Here is a 20230-nt window from a genome sequence, read left to right on the forward strand (position 1 = left end):
CTAACACACCAGTAGCAATTAAAAGGGATTTTTTTAAAAAGTAAGTTCTTATCAGTAAGCTAGACAAATTCTAGTACTAATTATTTCCTATTGAGACAAGCAATTCCAAATACAGTGTTTTGACACAGGAAGGCAAGGGCATTTAATAGCTCTCCTTCCACAAAGCTTTTGCCAAAGAAGATTTGAGGACTCCAATTCAAAGCCCTGCCCGCCAGAGAAGCAAAGGACTGTCCCAATAGCATGCAAGGGCAATCTGTCTACAGGCCACATGCTTGTTCAGTGTGTGGTTTAAGCAGGCGAAAGCTGGAGAATAGGCTCTTTACATGCTGGTTTATTGGAGAACATGAAGACTGCCTAACCAGAAGAGAAGAAATGAATATGGAAATGAAACATTCTGAGGAGATGTAAAGCAGTTGTGCGGTAGGGAAGTACTCATGATAAGAAATCAGAAAATCATCGCTTCTCGGCCTTTTGGCTAAGATCAAGTATAGAAATAAGAAAATCAGAGACACAAAATTTGTCCAAGAATCTTCTAAAAGGAGATGGGTCTGGAGAAGGCCCATTGGAGTAACAGTATATATTGCTTGAGGAGGAGAAACCAATGATTCTAGTGGTGAAAAGAAAGCAAATTTATCCATGCTTCTCCCATTTGTAAGTCCTTTTTGTGTCTAGAGGAAGTTGATCTTATGCTATTCTGAGGCAAATCTTCCATGCTTGCTGCCTTCAAAACTTCCCATCATCGATCACTAACCATTTCTGCCCCATAACTTCAACTCTACCATCCTACTCTTCTCCCCGTTTGCCCACAGAGCAGTTCAGAGTGCTTTCATCTAAAACCCTTCCTTCAACCAGAATAACTCTTATACTACTCTCTTGGTTCTCTTACTACCACAAGTACCACCTCCAGTTTCTCACCTCCTATTCCTCCAAATTTTAAACCATGGCAGTTTGGTTTCAATATGTCCTCTAAGAATAAAAAATTTTCTTTACAAGTGTCACCCAGGAATTCCCAATTACAAAATCCAGCACCCTCTTCTTACGTTCACGCCACATGAACGTCCTGTTACACTAGACATATGCATTCCCAGCTCTCATGCAGTTGCTTTCAGGTCTGGTAAAGCCACTGTTCCTGATTTGGCTTTGGTGGCTCCTGGTCCCCTTCACTAATTTCACTATTCCAAATATGTTGGTGCTACTTGTGTGTCTGTCTTCTTTGCTCTTCTAGCTATTAGCTCTCTAAAGATAGAAACTACCAAAGTTTCAACTATCACAGAAAAGCCAGCAAGTTTTAAACTCCCAAATCCTACTTCCCTCCTTAAATAAGATGTCTATAGGACATCACTCCTTGGATATCCTGCTACAAAATCCAACTGGCAGGCCAGCACCACGGCTCAATAGGCTAATCCTCCGCCTGTGGCGCCAGCACCCCGGGTTCTAGTCCCAGTCGGGGCGCCGGATTCTATCCCAGTTGCTCCTCTTCCAGTCCAGCTCTCTGCTGTGGCCCGGGAAGGCAGTGGAGGATGGCCCAAGTGCTTGGGCCCTGCACCCGCGTGGGAGACCAGGAGAAGCACCTGGCTCCTGGCTTTGGATCAACGTGGTGCGCCGGCCCCAACAGCCATTGGGGGGTGAACCAACGGAAAAGGAAGACCTTTCTCTCTTTCTCTCTCACTGTCCACTCTGCCTGTCAAAAAACAACAACAACAACAAACAAACAAAAAAATCCAACTGGCAACCAATCCCCCAGTATATTCAATCAAGCAGTCATTGAATCTGAACCATCCTATTCTTGTAACATTCTTAAAAATTCATTCCCTCATTTTTGTATCTACTGCATCTGCCCCATTACAGGTCTATAGTACCTTACTACCAGAGTACTGATTAACTAGTCTTCTAGTCTCAAATCACTTCCTTTCCCAGCTGTCACTCCCAATTCATCCTCCACACTTATGCCAGAGTTGTTTTTTTTTAAAATATGGGATGCCAGTGCCACAAGTGGCAGTTTAACCCACTATGTCACACACTGGCCCCTACACTTTTTTTAAAAAATATTTATTTATTTGTTTGTTTGAAAGGCGGAGTTACAGAGGGAGAGGGAGAGGGGAGGGGGGGAGACAAAGAGGAAGGGAGGAGGAGAGGGGAAGGGAGGAGGAGAGGGCTGGGGGGGGGGGGGAGAAAGAGAGAGAGTCTCTCATCCAGTGGTTCACTTCCCAAATGGCTGCAATGACCAGAGCTGGGTTGATGTGAAGCCAGGAGCTTCTTCTAGGTCTCCCACACGGATACAGGGGCCCAGGACTTGGGCCATCTTCTACTACTCTACTACTTTCCCAGGCTATAGCAGAGAGCTGGACTGGAAGTGGAGCAGCCAGGAATCGAACCAGCACTCACATGGGATGCCAACACTACAGGCAACAGCTTTACCTGCTGTGCCACAGCACCGGCCCCACCACAGTTATCTTTCTAAGAACATACCTGATCATCCCATATTTGTTTGTGTAATGTAGGAGAAAAAGCCCTGGTTTCTCAGAGGCCCATATCTCCTATCAGAGTGCCTGGTTTTGAGTCCTGGCTCAGCTTCCAATTCCAGCTTCCCTAAAGAGGCAGCAGTTGTTGAATCAGTAATTGGGTCCCTGCCACCATGAGTGGAGGCATTTGGGGAGTAAATTAATGGATGAAAGATGTCTCTTTCTGCCTTTCAAATAAACAAAAACTTCAAAAAGAAATATGATATCCTTAAATTACGTAAAATGTGACTACCATTCTAAACTCCTATTTGGTCACTATTTCTACCATCTTATACCACTCCTAGATTAGTGTAGTTGTAAATCCCCAGGATAAACTAATCCCTTTAATACATCGATATCTCTGCTTTTGCTAGTTCTCCTTTCCAAAAAGCCATTTCTCTATCAGGCAAGCTCTCATGCATCTTTTAAGATCTAATTTACACACAGCATCCTAAGGAGAATCCTCCTGGCTCTTCCAGACAGAATCAAATGCTCATTTTCCACTTTAGATTCCAGAAAACTTCACAAATATTTATCAAGTATCTCAACTAAAACGTATTATCACAACATTTTCAAGAGTTAAGATTAAAAAACAAGAAAAGTTTATTACTCTTTTATACTGAAACTAAATCCTACAAAAATTGTATTCAGGATTAGATAACAACTCTTACATAGTAGATACTATACAGATAAGATTTCTAAAAATAGTAATAATCTCAACACAGTAAAAAGCTCAAAGTAGCAAAGAAAATTTAAAGCTTAAATGACATTTTACTTAAATTGCTTTTGGTTTTTAGAAACAGATAACATTTTTGAATTGCTTCAGTAGTGCTATTTAATTATTACTGCTGGACTTTGTAGGAGGTTTAAGTGTATCAAACATAAAAAGTCTACCTGAATGATCCCAAGCAGCAGAAATGGCTAGTATAGTATGGCTATACCATAATTTTTTAGCTGTTAGAAAAAAGCTTAGATTTATCACCTTTGACCTGAATGATGCAGATAGCAAAGTACAGAATAATGTGTAAGGTGTATGTGTGTGTATAGATATATTTGGTGTGTATGTATATATGTTTGTATATTGAATAATGTGTAAGGTGTATGGATATGTCTGTGTATTGATACACACACATTTTGCAACAAATATAAAAAATAAAAAACCCTGAAAGAGACAAAGATGACAGCTAGAATCCAAGTGTAAAGTAGAGCGAAAATGGTAGTATGAATAATAGAAATAGATTAAGCGGAAGCAACAAGTAGAAAAAAATGAGAAATTTGGACAAATTAAATTTAAGTATATGAATCCTTTAGAAGTTTGGGAGTTGGTAAACATACAGTGCATAGGCACAATCTGACCCACCATCTTTTTTGTGCACTGGAAGGGGGCTGTGAATAGTTTTTACACTTTGCACTTTGGAAAAGTGCTTGAACTATATTAAAAACAATATTGCATGACATGAACACTTTTGGAAATCATTTTCAGTACTCATAAGTAGCATTACTGGAACATAATCAAACTTATCTGTTCACATGTTGTTTATGACTGCTTGTGGACTACACCAGCAGAGCTGAGTGATGTAGTAAAACTGTATGTGGCCCACAACCTTAAATATTTGTTGTCTAGTTTTTTCCTAATAAAGTTTGGATTTACCTGGATGAAAAGTGAAAATTATTTCTAAAGTTCAGATATTCCTTTAACAGAAAATATAAGTGATGGTGGCAAAACATTTAGAAAATCAGGGTAAACAAAACAACCTTGGAAAAACACCCATATTTAAGAAATGAAAATTTAGAGAACCACATTAAGAGAACGTGAAGAAAATCAGTATTATACATGACCATGAGATTCAAGAAAATCAAAGAGTTTCAAACCAGGTTGTGGTGAACCACATTAAAAGCCTAAGTTTAAAAAGGGAAAGAGACATGGACTAGAAATAAGAAAAAGAAATGAGAGTCAAAGCTGGGATCCAGACTGGTGTTGCTGCTGCCTAACAGAGCCTTTGTCCTTTCATTTAAAAATGAAAGACTGCAATCTCACTCCTGGGAATTTACCCTAGGGAGATGAAATCAGAATATAAATGAGTGATCTGTACCCCCATGTTTTTAAAGCTGAATTCAGGCCAGCGCTGTGGCTTAACAGGCTAATCCTCCGCCTTGAGGCGCCGGCACACCGGGTTCTAGTCCTGGTTGGGGCGCCGGATTCTATCCCGGTTGCCCCTCTTCCAGGCCAGCTCTCTGCTATGGCCCGGAGACCAGGAGAAGCACCTGGCTCCTGGCTTCGGATCAGTGAGATGCGCCGGCCGCAGCGGCCATTGGAGGGTGAACCAACAGCAAAAAGGAAGACCTTTCTCTCTGTCTCTCTCTCTCACTGTCCACTCTGCCTGTCAAAAAAAAAAAAGCTGAATTCACAATAACTAAGATATGGAATCAACCCAGATGCCCATCAACTGATGACTGAATAAAGAAATTATGGGGTGTGTGTGTATACAATGGAATACTACTCAGCCATAAAAAAGAATGAAATTCTGTCATTTGCAACAAAATGGATGCAACTGGAAACCACTATACTTAGTGAAATAAGCCGGTCCCCAAATAGACAGATACTGTATGTCTTCCCTTATCTGTGGTAACTAATAGAGTACCAAAAATTTAATGTATAGGAGTGAAATTGACCTTTTGAGATTCAATGATTGTTTAACAGCCCTTATCTCTGCTGTTGAATAACAGTGTCTTTTTCTTACTATTTGTTGAACTCTTCACTTAGTGTAGGGTTAATCTTAGGAGCATAAAGTAAACTGAAAGTAGATCATTGTAAAAATTATGAGAGGGAATAAGAGAGGAAGGAGGAAGAAGGGTAGGAGCATGGGTGGGAGGGAGGGTCAGGTAGGAAGTATCCCTGTGTTCCTGAATCTGTATATATAAAATTTACCTTAAATTAAAAAAAAAAAAAATGAAAAGTTACACAGATTATACAAAGCTATGTACACTAGCAGTTTCTTAAGACTTCTGATCTGGGGAAGGCAGAATGCTTACAGCAAGTGGCAATGGAAAAGTGAAAGTCATCGTGCTTGTATATTCTTTTATTTGAAGAACACTGGTATTGTTTTGATGAACTGACACAAGAAATGAGAAAAGGATAAAGTTAAGGAGACAGATACAGGATTTAGTTCTACAGTATTCTGTAAATTCTAGAATTTAACCTTAATAAGGTATATCACCTTACCCAATATATTCGTCTTTGTTCTCCTCAGTCACAAGTATATTGGAACCTCCCAATTTCAGGTCATGTGAAGTAACTTTTCCCAAAATTTCCATGTCAACACAAAAGTACATTTCTAAGCCACATTCTTCAATATTGTTGTCTCTGGGTAAAATAAATATATATATACATACATATATATACTGATTAACAAAATATATAAATGGGTTTCAGAAAAATACCTTATTGAAAAAATAAATCTTCAAACCTTATCCAGATAAGGGAGTTATAAAATTCAGTGTCAATAGATTCCAAATCCTTAATAGTAAGTTTTTTACTTAACATACGCTTGTAGAATGGTAAAGAAAAACCAGTATCAATAAATTTTCCATGAAATAATGCCTGCCAAGAAAACAAAATATTTAAAATTTATAAAATAATAATTACTCATTTAAACCACAATAACAACAGAATTATTGAGGCTTTACAGACCAAACAGAACACATATATGAATGGCATCAACCACAAAAACTTAAACTTGTAAAATGCTGAGTATGAAAAACAAATTATAGAGTTAAAAATCTATTTCTTGGAGATCACAGAGCTATGTAATATATACTAACGAAAAGTATAAATAGGATAACAAAGGACTTTTATTACCAATCCTCTGACTCTCTCCAGGGTTTAATGTATAACAAAATCGGATACCAAAATGAAGAAGGGCTCTGTGCACCCCAATCCTTTCTTTTTTACTGTGACAGCTGCCTATGAGGTCTGCAGTACTAATACCATTGTGCCTTCCCCCCATTTACAACATCCTACACAGGTTGCCCCAGACTCCCAGCAATTTCTGACCCCACATGGATCTATTAAAAAAGATCCAATATAACTTATTACCTTATTGGTGTCTCTCTAGTCTGCTCATTAAGTTTTTGGTCAAATTGGATTCCACCATCAATCATTAAAGTTACTCCCTTGTATAAAGGTACTTCAAAAAATTCATGGAAAATGCATATTATGAGAAATCTATGTACTGACATCAATTTTTTTTCTTTGCACCAAAAGAAACTTACTTTTAGTCCCATTTTCCTACAAACTTCCTAAAGTACCCTTGTTTACCTTCAAATCCCACTTCACCATTATATTTTCAGCTTAATCAATGCCTAAACCCAGGCCGCAGAACATGCTAGAAATGCATATGCCAAGCTAACCGGTTCAGGACATCAAGTGGAAGCTTAGTGCTGCCTGGTAATATTTCCCCACTGAATTCACCCTCCTGCTTTCCCAGACAACTACTTCATCCCCACTCCTTTTTTCTCAAATACCTCCTGTTCCTCATTACATACATGGCGCTGATAATCTCTCACTGAAAATAATCTTTCACTGAAAATAGAAGCAACCAGAAGAAAACTTTTGGATGTTGCACTGTGCACAATTGTAGCATCTGAATCCATACACTCTTTTTACGGATAAGCTTTCCATTACTTTTATGGACACTAAATAAACCTTCCTCTCCTTCCTACCCAAGGTCATTGCTCCCATATTCCTTAAATTATTGACCTCATCAATTCTCTATCCTTTATTTGATCATCACTATTAGCAATACAAATATTTTATTCTCCCATTCTTGACTCTATCCATTTGTAGTACCTGCCCAATTCTCTATGATCCTTTACAGCAGCCTTCAATAAAAAATGTTTTCATATTTACTGTTTCCACTTCTTCTATTCTCTACTGACTTCACTTCACACCAACTGTTCCTTTCTGCCATCCAACAATATCTCACCTTGCCAAATCAAATGGTCAATTCCAAGGCCTCATCTTGCTCATCCTATAAGTAACATATGATAGAGTTAAACATGTCTTCCTTCCTTAAACACACCTCCTTTCACTTTTGTCTTCTGGGCACCACTCTTATTTGATCTCTTATCTCTTTTGCTTGTTCCTTCTCTGACTTAAACTTCTCTGTCCATGCTTATTCCCAATCACAGTCTTTTAATATTCTCTGTATGTCAAGAACTCCTAAATGCCTCTCTCTAATCTAGATATCATGGCCAGATTTACATATCCAACTGCCTATTCTACATGTTGACCTGAATGTCTATAAGCCAAATCCAGATTCCTGATTTTCCCTATCCCCAAAATTTGTTCTTGCTGCATCCCAGCCCATATTAGGAAACAGCAATTGAAATAAGATGTAAAATTCAAACAGATCATTAAATTTGGTACCATATTTGACTCTCTCTCACATCTTTCTTCTAATCTGTAAGAAAACCCTATTAGTACTAACTTCAGAATATACACAGAAACCAAACTGCTTCTCCCTTTCTTCACTGCCATACCACCTGAATTGTTGTGAGTGGTCTTCCTGCTTGTAATTTTCTTTGCTTTGCCCCAATTCCAGATTCTCTTCTACACAGCAGCAATGCAGTTTTTAAATAATTTAAGTCAGATCATGCCACTCATTCCCCTCTCAAAACCCTTATGTAAAGGTCTTGCATAGAATCTCAGTCTCATCTCACTCACACCCCCAGCTCCAGCCATAAAACTCTCTTTGTCACTGAAGATGCACTTTCATTCAATCCCTCCCCTGCTTAATGTTTCTGTCCACATGTTGTCCATCAGAGAAGCCTCCTCTAACATCACCATATAAAAGAGCAACACTGCCTTCTCTCAGCAAATCTGTCATTAATCTGTCATTATTATTTGTCTCTCTTTAATAGAATTTAGATCCCTGAGTGCAGGAACAGTGTCTTTTTTTTTGTTTTTTTTTCCTCCAATCCTCAGTGCCTAGAACAGTGCTTGGCATTATAGCAGGTGCTCAATTAATATCTGCTGAATGAATTAACAGATAATAAAGTATAAATAAATAAATATAAACACTTCTCAAAGGACAATAGTTCCACAAGGGCTTCTGCAAAGATCTGAAAACTCCAAAAACATCAATCCAGTGCAGTTACAAGAAAACTCACACTTTCCTGTCACAGAAAAAATAGTCACATTATAATTAGGCTTCAGTTTATAAAATGAATGGACTTTTAAAGATCAAGTGGCTATATAAATAATCCTTGTAGTCATAATCTTGATTTCATATAGGAAGTATGAAAAATTTACTATATTTTGATGCTGTCTTTCAAGGCAAACATCCTTGGTAACAAAATTTGTGAATATAAAAAAATAATGCTTATTTTTCTAAGTCTTTCTAGAATGCTTTTGACATAAGCACAGTTTAAATAAAACCAAAAGTCAAGAACTCACCATTGCAATAAAGCGACCAATGAAACAGAAGTATGAAAGATGATCTGGATTAATGGTTGATGCTGGATTTATCTGCAGACAATAGTTGTTCTTGCCCGCATATTCAAATAAGCAATACATTGGGTTCAAAACTTCATGGGAAAGCAAGAAAAACCACTCTCTATAAGAAAATAATATTATGTTTTAGCATTCATATATACATGAATTTAAAAACACACATGTATTTATATATTGTTTCTCTGCTTTTAACCCTTAACAATTCCACTGTCCAATTCTTCAGCCCTCCAGTCAAGTTTTCCTCTTCTATGACCTAGCTCTACATTCAAAATTACCTGCTAGTACCTAAATTGTCAAACCATAAATTCAGTGTTCCTCCCATACAACTTGTGCTTATTTCTATACCATGTCTTGTTTTGATATCATGTCCTCAACTTCAATTCAACCAACACAGATCTCACTTTTTCTCAGTCTAGCTTAAATCCAACTTCAGCATTTTTTGGAAGTAATTTTCAGTGCCTTATCTGTAGTAGCCACTGAATACTTCATGGTATCAACCTCACAATATTGTTCCTTCTTATGAATAGGACTGCCGCACCCAGTAGATTCTAAGCTTCTCAAAGACAAATGCCACATCTTGGAGACAATGTTGTGGCACAATGGGTTAAGCTCCCGCCTGTTTGAGACCCCGCTGCTCCACTTCTAGTCCAGCTCTCTGATAATGCTGCTGGGAAAGCAGAAGATGGCCCAAGTAACTTGGGTCTACGCTATCCATGTGGGAGAGGGATGGAAGTTCCAGGCTCCTGGATTTGGCCTGGCCCAGCTGGGGACATTGTGGCCACTGGGGGAGTGAAATCAGCTATGAAAGAGCTCTGTGTCCCTCTCTCTCTTTGTGACTTGGCCTTTCAAAAAAAAAAAAAAAAAAAGTAAATCTTTTAAAAAGCCAAATATTTATGTACTTTTTGCATCCTTAACTCTTGTAAGTATTTTAGGACATGTACATAATGGGTTTTAAATATATTAGCTGACTGGGGCCAGTGCATGGCGTAGGTTAATCCTCTGCCGGCAGTGCCGGCATCCCATATGGGTGCCGGTTCTAGTCCCAGCTGCTCCTCTTCCAGTCCAGCTCTCTGCTGTGGCCTGGGAAAGCAGTAGAAGATGGCCCATGTGCTTGGGCCTCTGCACCCGTATGGGAGACCAGGAAGAAGCACCTGGCTCCTGGCTTCAGATCGGCACAGCTCCGGCCGTTGCAACCATTTGGGGAGTAAACCAACAGAAGGAAGACCTTTCTCTCTGTCTCTCTCTCTCACTGTCTGTAACTCTACCTCTCAAATAAATAAATAAAATCTTTAAAAAAATATTAGCTGATGATACAGAGATACAATGTACTGCTGCTATGCAAGTTTTAAGTTTATTGTCAATGTATTACATGGGAACTAAAACTAAAAAGGTAAAATCTTAAAATGTGATCAGCAATTTATTTTACAATTTAACTTTTTACCATCTATTTTGCCTCATTTAAAAAGGTTCTGTATGGCCGGCGCTGCGGCTCACTAGGCTAATCCTCCGCCTTGCGGCACCGGCACACCGGGTTCTAGTCCTGGTCGGGGCACCGGATTCTGTCCTGGTTGCCCCTCTTCCAGGCCAGCTCTCTGCTGTGGCCAGGGAGTGCAGTGGAGGATGGCCCAAGTGCTTGGGCCCTGCACCCCATGGGAGACCAGGAGAAGCACCTGGCTCCTGCCTTCGGATTAGTGCGGTGCACCGGCCGCAGCGCGCTGGCCGCGGCGGCCATTGGAGGGTGAACCAACGGCAAAGGAAGACTTTTCTCTCTCTCTCTCTCTCTCTCTCTCCCTCACTGTCCACTCTGCCTGTCAAAAAAAAAAAAAAAAAAAAGGTTCTGTAAGTGAAATCTAACTAAAGATTAATAATTTATATTACAAAATAAATTCAATTTGCAAAGGCTGTTTTTAACAACAATTTTTTCTAAAGCAGAGTTCCAAACTCTAATGCTTATGTTAACGAGTGAGTATAAGGGAATTCTTTCTCTCTTCTCTAGATGGGGTTTAAGTTCTCTGCTTAGCCATAATCCCCTCTTGCTCATTATAACCTTGCCAAACTGTCTCCAAAGAGGAAGAATTTCTAGGCATTATCAAAGTCTGTAGATGACTGAGCAGTGGTAGGCACTGTAGTGAAATCAAATGCTTGCTTCCCTAAAGAGGAAACAGCTATTAATTCAGCCAATTGATGCCAAGTGAGAAGATAGGAATGTAGGTCTGATGTTTTTAAAGAAAAGCCAGAAATCTTAATTCTTTAGCATAGTCTAGTGGTTTTTTAATGTTACCAAGTAATTTAAAATTTTTAAAATAATAATGGATCTGCCCTGGGAACCTGTTTACAATTACTTTGCTAGCACTTTAAAACACAATCCCTGAAACTGCCTTAGGGTAGAGAAGGGAGTCCCTAATCAACAAAGAAATGCTAAACACAAATTCATAAAACTCAATCCAGTCCTAATATTGTAGTTTAACTAATGACTTCCCTGTATGATGAGGATGAAATAAGACTTAACCCCAGGGAAGAGGACTGAGCAGATCTAGTGAGAATATGTTTAGTCATACACACACAAACAAGGAATAAAATCTCCAGTTGCTTCAGATTATTAGCAAATAGCAGTCTGGAGAAAAATCAGTCCCATTCCAAAGAAGAATGGCAATAATGTGGCACTAAACTTTACCTTTGTAAAGCAGAAAAGAAGAAAAAATTCCTAACAAGAATTAACTTTCAATATAGCCTTCTCTATACTCGCAGATAAACTAGAGAGACACAAGAGGTTGAAAAAACCAGGAGGCAACAGATGAGCTAGCAGAGCCTAGAGAAGAAAATGAAGAAAACAGTAAAACTACTAATGAAGAAAATCACATTAGAAGCGGCAAAATGTAGGGCAGTACTACAACAGTGACATAAGGATAGGCTGGAGAAAAATAGAACAAAATGAAAAAGCACAAAGATAATAATGATCAGAGAAAAGATGACAAACAGGTAAGACTGACAAACGAGATTCCACATACCCATGATTGATGTTCCTGAAGAAAAATGGAACAATTGGAATAGAAAAAATATTCAAAGATATAATAGAAGAAAACTTCCCTGAAATTAAGGAAGATCTTAATATGTTCCTAAAAAAAGATATAAAACAATCAACAATGAAATCAATGAACTTCAAGGAAAAGGATTGTGTGGGCACCCATTGGAAAAAAAAGTTTCCTACAAGGGGGTCCTCATACTTCAGAGTACTAACATTCAGTGCTAGAAAACAGTGAAGCAATATCTACAGATTATTCGAAAAACAGCTGTTGTACAAGAAATGTATATCTACTGAAGCTGTTGTTTATATACAAAAGCAACAGAAAACATTCTGAAACATGCAAAGACTATATCACACCTGTGAAGTCTTGAATAAACCACTTGATCATGAATCTAGTCCATCACCACATGAATTAGATAAAGAATTTAGGAATAAAAGAGTTATCATAGGAGAAACTGGCTATATGCATTAAAAACACAAAAAATAAAACTAGACTCAAACAACTGAGGTAAAGGTTCAGAAAGGAATGAGAATATTGTAAAGTCAGACACTGTCACATTTCCTTATTTCTAAGCTGTACCTTTATTTTCAATGTCTAAAAACATTTCTGAAATTGAGATAAACTCACAAAAGATGTAATCCATTTATTGTGTTAACTGATGTTTCTTTTCTGAAAAAGCATAATGATGTTCTGTATGAGGAAATATATTAATATAAATAAAACTCTGGCAGTATCACACATATTATCATATATCTACTTCCTTCAGTTGTGCTTGGTCCTGCATCTCTATTTGCCAGTTGTATTAAAACTGTGATTCTCTAACTCTGTACCTATACCTGTGAAATACGAGTTCACAAAGACAGTTGTTTCTATGAAAAGTGATTTCAATTCTTTGGAAAGATTTAATAAAAAGTGTTCTGCTAAAAAAATAAACTATTGCCAAGTAAAGCATGGGTGGGGGTTGGGAGGTGGTAATGAAAGTTAAAAGGATTCTCCATTCATATTGCTTCACAAATCTCTACTTATATTAACAGTATATTTAATGAATCTGGAACACCTCATTCTCAAGAGAAAGAGATTGAATTAAAAATACAGACATAAAACTAACATAGAATGTTAAAATAGCAAAAAATAAGAAATAACCTTATGCATGCTGATCCATTAATTAAGACATCTCCACGTATGAGTTACTGCGCAGGCATTTTAGAAAAAGAGAATATTAGCTCTTTTTATATACTAATACAGAAAGCTGTCCATGGCATTTAAAGTAATAAAATCAAGTCCTTTATTTTGTACATCTTATAGGTCTGTTAACATAATAGCAAATATGTATTGTATTACTTATATGTACAAAATTATATAAGCAGAGAAAATGTATAGATGGCTAACCAAGATAAATAATAACTATGTCTAGAGTTGTACAAATATTTTGATGTTTGTTTTTCTAAAAGTAGCTCTGAACTATTATTGAACATGCATAGTCTATTCACTACGTTTTAAAAAATATATTCATTGTATAAAATGTGATAAATTTATTTCAAAGTATTCATGTGTTTTTTTATTTTACCTTGCTAGGCCACCATAATCAAGTCCTTCTTCTCCTCTAAATATTACATATAATCGCCTCCTCAAGTCATAGGGTTTTAATGCCATAATCTAATTAAAAACAAAAACACAAATATTCAAACACTTATAACAGCGCAAGTTTCTCCCCAAACAGCTCAATTTATATTTAATCTGTATTTTCAAAATTATGTACTTCCTTATGCAATAATACTTTAACTAAAAAAATCAAGTGGTTTGTTCCACAAACTAGATAATTACCCATCACTCTTGGGAATTTTTTCTAACTCACTTTCATTTACTTTTTCCCCTCTTTAATATTCAATGGTGCTTCTGTTTTGAGATAGTGGCAAGAGAAGAACTTGATACAGAGGTCTTTAGGACTAGAAATAGTTTATTCTTGTCCACTCCCAACTAACTTTTAGCAGGTGACTTAATAATTTTTTCTCACAACACTTGGAGGCATAAGTTTTTCTGCATTCTGCTTATACCACACACTTCATATCTTATTAAGAAAGGAACTTAGCTACAATTAATCCTAGGATGATAAAAAACAATACCTATACTAATTTTCGCACTTCTTAAATTAAGGTTACTAGTAAGTAGACTTTACTTTTAGATAAAAACAAAATACTTTCACCACACATATGTCAGAACCACAGTCCAAACTGGCAAGTCTGGGTCAGGGCAGCTCATCTGCAGTCCACTGGAAGTTGGGCTTAGTCTAACATCAAATAGACCATGATTTCAAGCAGTAAAAAGCAAATGATGTGTACCATGAATTTTTATGTACACTTCCTAAATTCAACTCAACAGTCTAGAACAAGTTGATCAATTTGTACTTACTTATTTTCCTAAGAATTTAATTAATTCAAAGCAAAAAAAAAAAAAAAAACCCTTGATAATAGCTACATAAACGATCTTGCTCAAAGTCTACCAGATAGTAAAACTAAAGTAGGTTTTTAAAGCCTCTCAGACTTCTCAGCATTAGTCCTTCCTGACCTGAACAAAGTACAAATAAGTCTGTGTGTACCTGAATACACAGAGAACTTTGTTTCATCATTGTAGTATTTAGAGAGGGTGGGGAATGAGAAGCCTCATATGAAAAATCCACTTCATCAAAAAAAAAAAAGGACAGAATTCTGACTTTTTTATCTTTAAATATTCTGCAGATGATTTGGGAAAGGTAAACAAAATATACTCATTTATCAATGTGCAACCCACTATTCTAAGTACTAGACAAAATCATATGGCAAACAAAATATTCTGTTTTCAGGGAGCTTACATTGTAGTCAGGGAGACAAAGAAAATACCGTGTGTCAGGTGATAGTAAGTGGTATGAAAAATGATAAAATGCCATGATGTGATCAGGAGGGAGGTAAGCAACGATTAACATTTTTTAAAAAATTTATTTATTTGAAAGAATTACAGAGAGAGGGAGAGACAGAGACAGAGGACTTCCATCTACTGGTTCACTCTCCAAATGGCCCCAACAGCCAGGGCTGTGCCAGGCCAAAGCCAGGAGCTTCATCCAGGTCTGCCATGTGGGTGACAGAGGCCTGAATACTTGGGGCATCTTCCACTGCTTTTCCCAGACCATCAATAGGGAGATGGATCAGAAGTGGAGCAGCTGCGACTCGAACCAATGCCCTTTGGGATGCTGGTGTCACAGGCTGCAGCATTACTTGCCACTCCACAATGCCAGTACTGAACCATCTTAAATAGCATGCTCAGACAGGGTTCTTTCTGAGATTATGACATTTAAACAGACACTTGACGAGACTAAATGATTAATTATTGAAATACTAAAATTTTTTCCAGATTCCTCCATTTTGTTGACTGGATTTCATTTTTTTTTTAACTGCTGTATAGTATTCTATAGAGTACATATACCAAACTTTTTTTATTCAGTCTTCTGTTCATGGGCATTTAGGTTGATTCAATGTCTTAGCTATTGTGAATTGAGCTGCAACAAACACTGAGGTGCAGACAGCTCTTTTATTTGCCAATTTAATTTCCTTTGGGTAAATTCCAAGGAGTGGGGTGGCTGGGTTGTATGGCAGGGTTATATTCAGGTTTCTGAGGAATCTCCAGACTGACTTCCATAGTGGCTTAATCAGTTTGCATCCCACCAACAGTGTCCCTTTTTCCCCACATCCTCCCTAGCATCTGTTGTTGGTAGATTTCTGTATGTGAGCCATTCTCACCAGGGTGCGGTGAAACCTCATTGTGGTTTTGATTTGCATTTCCCTGATGGCTAGTGATCTTGAACATTTTTTCATGTGTCTGTTGGCCATTTGGATTTCCTCTTTGGAAAAATGTCTATTAAGGTCCTTGGCCCATCTCTTAAGTGGGTTGTTTGTTTTGATGTTGTGAAGTTTCTTGATCTCTTTGTAGATTCTGGTTATTAATCCTTTATTGGTTGCATAGTTTGCAAATATTTTTTCCCATTTTGTTGGTTACCTCTTCTCTTTCCTGACCGTTTCTTTTGCAGTACAGAAACTTCTCAATTTGATGTTTTCCCAGTTGTTAATTTTGGCTTTGACTGCCTGTGCCTCCGGGGTCATTTGCAAAAAAATGGAGGAATCTGGAAAACATCATGCTGAGTGAATTAAGCCAGTCCCAAAGGGACAAATATCATATGTTCTCCCTGATCTGTGGCAACTAACTGAGCACCAAAAAGGAAACCTGTTGAAGTGAAATGGACACCATGAGAAACAGTGACTTGATCAGCCCTTGTCCTGACTGTTGAGGAACAACTTACTGCTTTATTCCTTTTAGTATTTTTTGTTCTACTTAATACCATTGGATGAACTTTTTAATTAACACACAATTATTCTTAGGTGTTTAAATTTAACTGAAAAGTGATCCCTGTTAAATATAGGAGTGGGAATAAGATAGGGAGGAGATGTACAGTTCGGCACATGCTCAATCGGACTTACCCCTAATGGTAGAGTTAGAAACGTGCCAGGGGATTCCAATTCAATCCCAACAAGGTGGCATGTACCAATGCCATCTCACTGTTCCAAGTGATAAGTTTCAGTTCATCATTGATCATAACAGGTCTAAGAGTCAAAGGGATCACATAAACAAGACTAGTGTCTGCTAATACTAACTGATAGAATAAAAAAGGAGAGAACGATCCAACATGGGAAGCAAGATACACAGCAGGCTCATAGAATGGCAGATGCCCTAAACAGCACTCTGGCCTCAGAATCAGCCCTTAAGGCATTCAGATCAGCCCAGAACAGTATTTCAGGCATGGAAAGCCAAGACACTCTGGCAAAAAAACAAAAACAAAAAGAAAAAAAGACCTAAAGGAAAAATCTCTGTGAGAGAGCTCCCAGCGGAAAGAATGGGCCATCAAAGAAGGAGGTACCTTTCTCTGAAGGGAGGAGAGAACTTCCACTCTGACTATGGCCTTGTCTAAATAAGATCAGAGTTGGTGAACTCAAGAGGTTCCATAGCCTTGGCAGCTCATGACAAGAGCCTCAGGTGATTACTGATGTCATAAATAAGAGTGTCAATTGTTAAATCAACAACAACAGTCACTGTGCACTTACTCCCCATGTAGGATCTCTGTCCTTAATGTGCTGTACTATGTGAATTAACGGCATAACCAGTACTCAAACAGTACTTTATCTTTTTGTTTCTGTGTGGGTGCAAACTGTTGAAATCTTTACTTAGTACATACTAAGTTGACCTTCTGTACATAAAGATAATTGAAAATGAATCTTGATGTGAATAAGATGGGAGAGGGACTGGGAGATGGGATGGTTGCAGGTGGGAGGGAGGTTATGGGGGAAAAAGCTGCTATAATCCAAAAGTTTTTCTTTGGAAATTTATATTTATTAAATAAAAGTTAAAAAAAAAAGAAATACTAAAATGAAATACAGTAATTCCCTATTTATTATTTCACCACCATTAATTGAGCCCCCTATGAACAGAGGACAGTTTGCCCACTAACAGCCGAGACCACTGAAGGCAGCCAGGATTCTAGGTGTTTTTTGGGTAGAGGCACCCTTCACATGCAGCATGTTAGGGGGCAGCAGCCTCATTCATCCTGGGCAGTACTCTGCAAGCCCTGCTGACTCAACTGCTGCCTCAGGGACTTGATAAGCAGCACCTGTGCCCCAGAGCCCGCAGGAAAAAAGGGCCCAACTGGAAGCAGCAGGGGAAACTTGTGTGTATGCCCCAGAGATGGCTGCGGCGACCCACCAAGCACCGAGTCAGTCCTTCATTCAGAAGTCAGCTGCCAACCTCTGCTTTATTCCAGTTCCACTACAGATGCTACATGGAGTATGTCTCTTCCCTAAGAGGAAAGCTGAAAAAAGCTCCAGCTCTGCCCTTCTCCTTCCTGCCTGGGGCCCATGTGAACAGCAGCGTGTTGTTGGGAAATAACTGTTGCAGTCATTCTCACCTCAAGACACACACTGGTAGCCACCAGGGCCTGTCAACAGGTCTTGTGTCCACCAAGTCATGATGGTCAGGACCAGCAGACATAGACGGACTAAGGACCCCTCCTGCCATGACCAAGCAGCAAGCAGCCCAGCACTACAAAGCATTCATACGGAGCCGTGGTGAAGCTTCCTGATGCCTGCTGCCTCCACAGCACAGCTGTCCTTGCAGCTTTCAAGGTTACACAGTCCTGGCTCCTCCATAACTTCCAGGGATGCTAGTCTTAGATCCCCCGTTGTGGTACCTGAGTCTCATTCTTTCAAGGTGACCTGAAGAGCTTTAAGCGCATCCTGGTTGAGAGAGTTTAGGTTAAAACTCTTCAATTCCAGTTTGCTTTGGGCCTCCAACTTTCAGTTGTTTCCGGACTTTGTCTATGATGTCTAAGATGATCCAGATCTTTTGGTCTGAGGGTGCAGCATCTTGATAAACATACTGCCGAAGCAAGCCTGACATCTTCAGAGAGGCTGAGATCCTCCTGAAGGGCCCTCAGGCACTTCAATTCTAATTCCTTTGGTGTCCAAGTCCACAACCTGCCTCTTGCCCGCCAGCACCGCCTCCTCAAGCTTCTCCACCTCCACCAGAAAGCACAGCACTCACTCCGCCTCAGAGGATAGCATGGCACCCAGCAGCTGCGGCCGCACCACCAACACCACCCCAGTACCTTCCAATTTAATTTGCCAGCATTATCAAAAATGTTTTTGTTTGTGGTAATAAGCTCTTAGCCAAGTAAATAAGTGTCAAAATGAATCCACTTGTTCTAAAAGCTGTTTAAGCTTTTTTAGGAAGTATACATCTGATTCCAGGGCAGAATGATTCTCAGCCTCAGAACCTTTACCTGTGGAATGTACAGAATGATAAGATACAAAGGGAGGTTGTAAGGAATGAAATGATAACTTTAAGATGCCAGTGCCAAGAAAATGGCAATCACTCAACACACAAGGAGGTTTGTTATAGCCATTATTAAAATGTCCACTAGGTAATGGAAGCCATTACTAAAGCCATATTCCAGAAGGCTTAAAATCACTGAAACCTTTGGCTCCCTTCAGATATATAGAATAAAGGAGAAAACCGTACTGTTTCAGTCTGATGAATTCTTCCTTACCTGTTGGAAGGAATCTTCAAATAATGTCTGCCGGGACACATTGATCTTTACGTGACTGGGTAGTGCATTAGACTAAAAACAAAAATAGTATCATAATATAAGCTACAGTATATGTACTATGTGAAGATAAAACTAAGTGATTATGAACATAAGATTTATTTACCACTGTAGTACCTGGCACAAATAACGGAAGTGAGCAAGTTTCCACCTAAAGCTGCGTTCGTAAGCAATCTGTGGACCACCTTTAGTTCTAAAGAAAAACAAAAAGAAAACTATGTATTACTTCAAAATAAAACTGAATATTTAACATTCAGGAAAAAATCACAGTGTAGCACAGCCCAACAAATAACTCTGGGAAAGTTTTATATTTGCAGAGAAAAGCTGAGGTAGATTTAGTGAGCGACAGAGGCTTGAGCAATAAAGGCAATTTTAGCAACAGGACACAGATAGCAGGGGGATTACATGTTAAGAAGTCAGTTCAGTGAAATATTAATGTCTACAAGACTCCTTCAAAGAAAGCCTTTGATAATCCTTAAATCTAAGGAAGACAGAGACTCTGGGACGAACACATAGGAAGGAAATTCTACCTCACCTTAAGCCTAACCTGAAACCAATGTATATACTGCTGGAGATAACAGGCGAAGCAAAATCTAATTCCTCAGAATAACAAGTGACATCCAGGCCTCATGGCCCAGCAATCACAAGAGAAGAATCAGAGAGGGTGGCATCCAGGAATGTTAGGTTTACAATATGGTTTGAGTCACAGAGGGCCTGGGTCCCTCACTTATTGAGTGAAGGTCTAACAGACAAACACAAGGAACTTTCATAATCTTAGGGAATGTTTTGGAATGGATGGAAAGTATCCTCTGGTGATATAAGGTTCATGAATATTTGAATTCATTTATACAAATACTTACTAAATGCATAGCATGTACTGGCTTTCTTCTAGAACAAAGATGAGGAACCTTTTTTCTGCCAAGGGCTATTTGTAACATCATTTGTGGGCCATACAAAATTATAAATTTAAAAAGCAGCCTTCCATAGATTTATTGAATTTCAAGGCCTG

The 20230-nt window shown here is 38.6% G+C and overlaps 1 protein-coding gene and 1 pseudogene across 3 annotated transcripts in view; both read right to left on the reverse strand.

The window, feature by feature from the left end:
- Window positions 1–20230, reverse strand: part of WWP1 (WW domain containing E3 ubiquitin protein ligase 1) — a 139659-nt gene that overhangs the window by 14351 nt on the left and 105078 nt on the right. For all 3 annotated transcript variants that reach the window (XM_062188296.1, XM_062188295.1, XM_062188297.1), the window contains exons 15-20: window positions 19339–19414; window positions 19165–19236; window positions 13609–13697; window positions 8959–9118; window positions 5969–6102; window positions 5725–5865 (exon numbers count right to left, since the gene is read on the reverse strand). In XM_062188296.1, coding sequence (XP_062044280.1) covers window positions 5725–5865; window positions 5969–6102; window positions 8959–9118; window positions 13609–13697; window positions 19165–19236; window positions 19339–19414 — 672 coding nt within the window. The remainder of the gene's footprint in view (window positions 1–5724; window positions 5866–5968; window positions 6103–8958; window positions 9119–13608; window positions 13698–19164; window positions 19237–19338; window positions 19415–20230) is intronic.
- Window positions 18263–18679, reverse strand: LOC133758349 (p53 and DNA damage-regulated protein 1-like; annotated as a pseudogene).

Source organism: Lepus europaeus, chromosome 4 (genome assembly GCF_033115175.1).
Source record: "Lepus europaeus isolate LE1 chromosome 4, mLepTim1.pri, whole genome shotgun sequence".
NCBI lineage: Eukaryota > Metazoa > Chordata > Mammalia > Lagomorpha > Leporidae > Lepus > Lepus europaeus.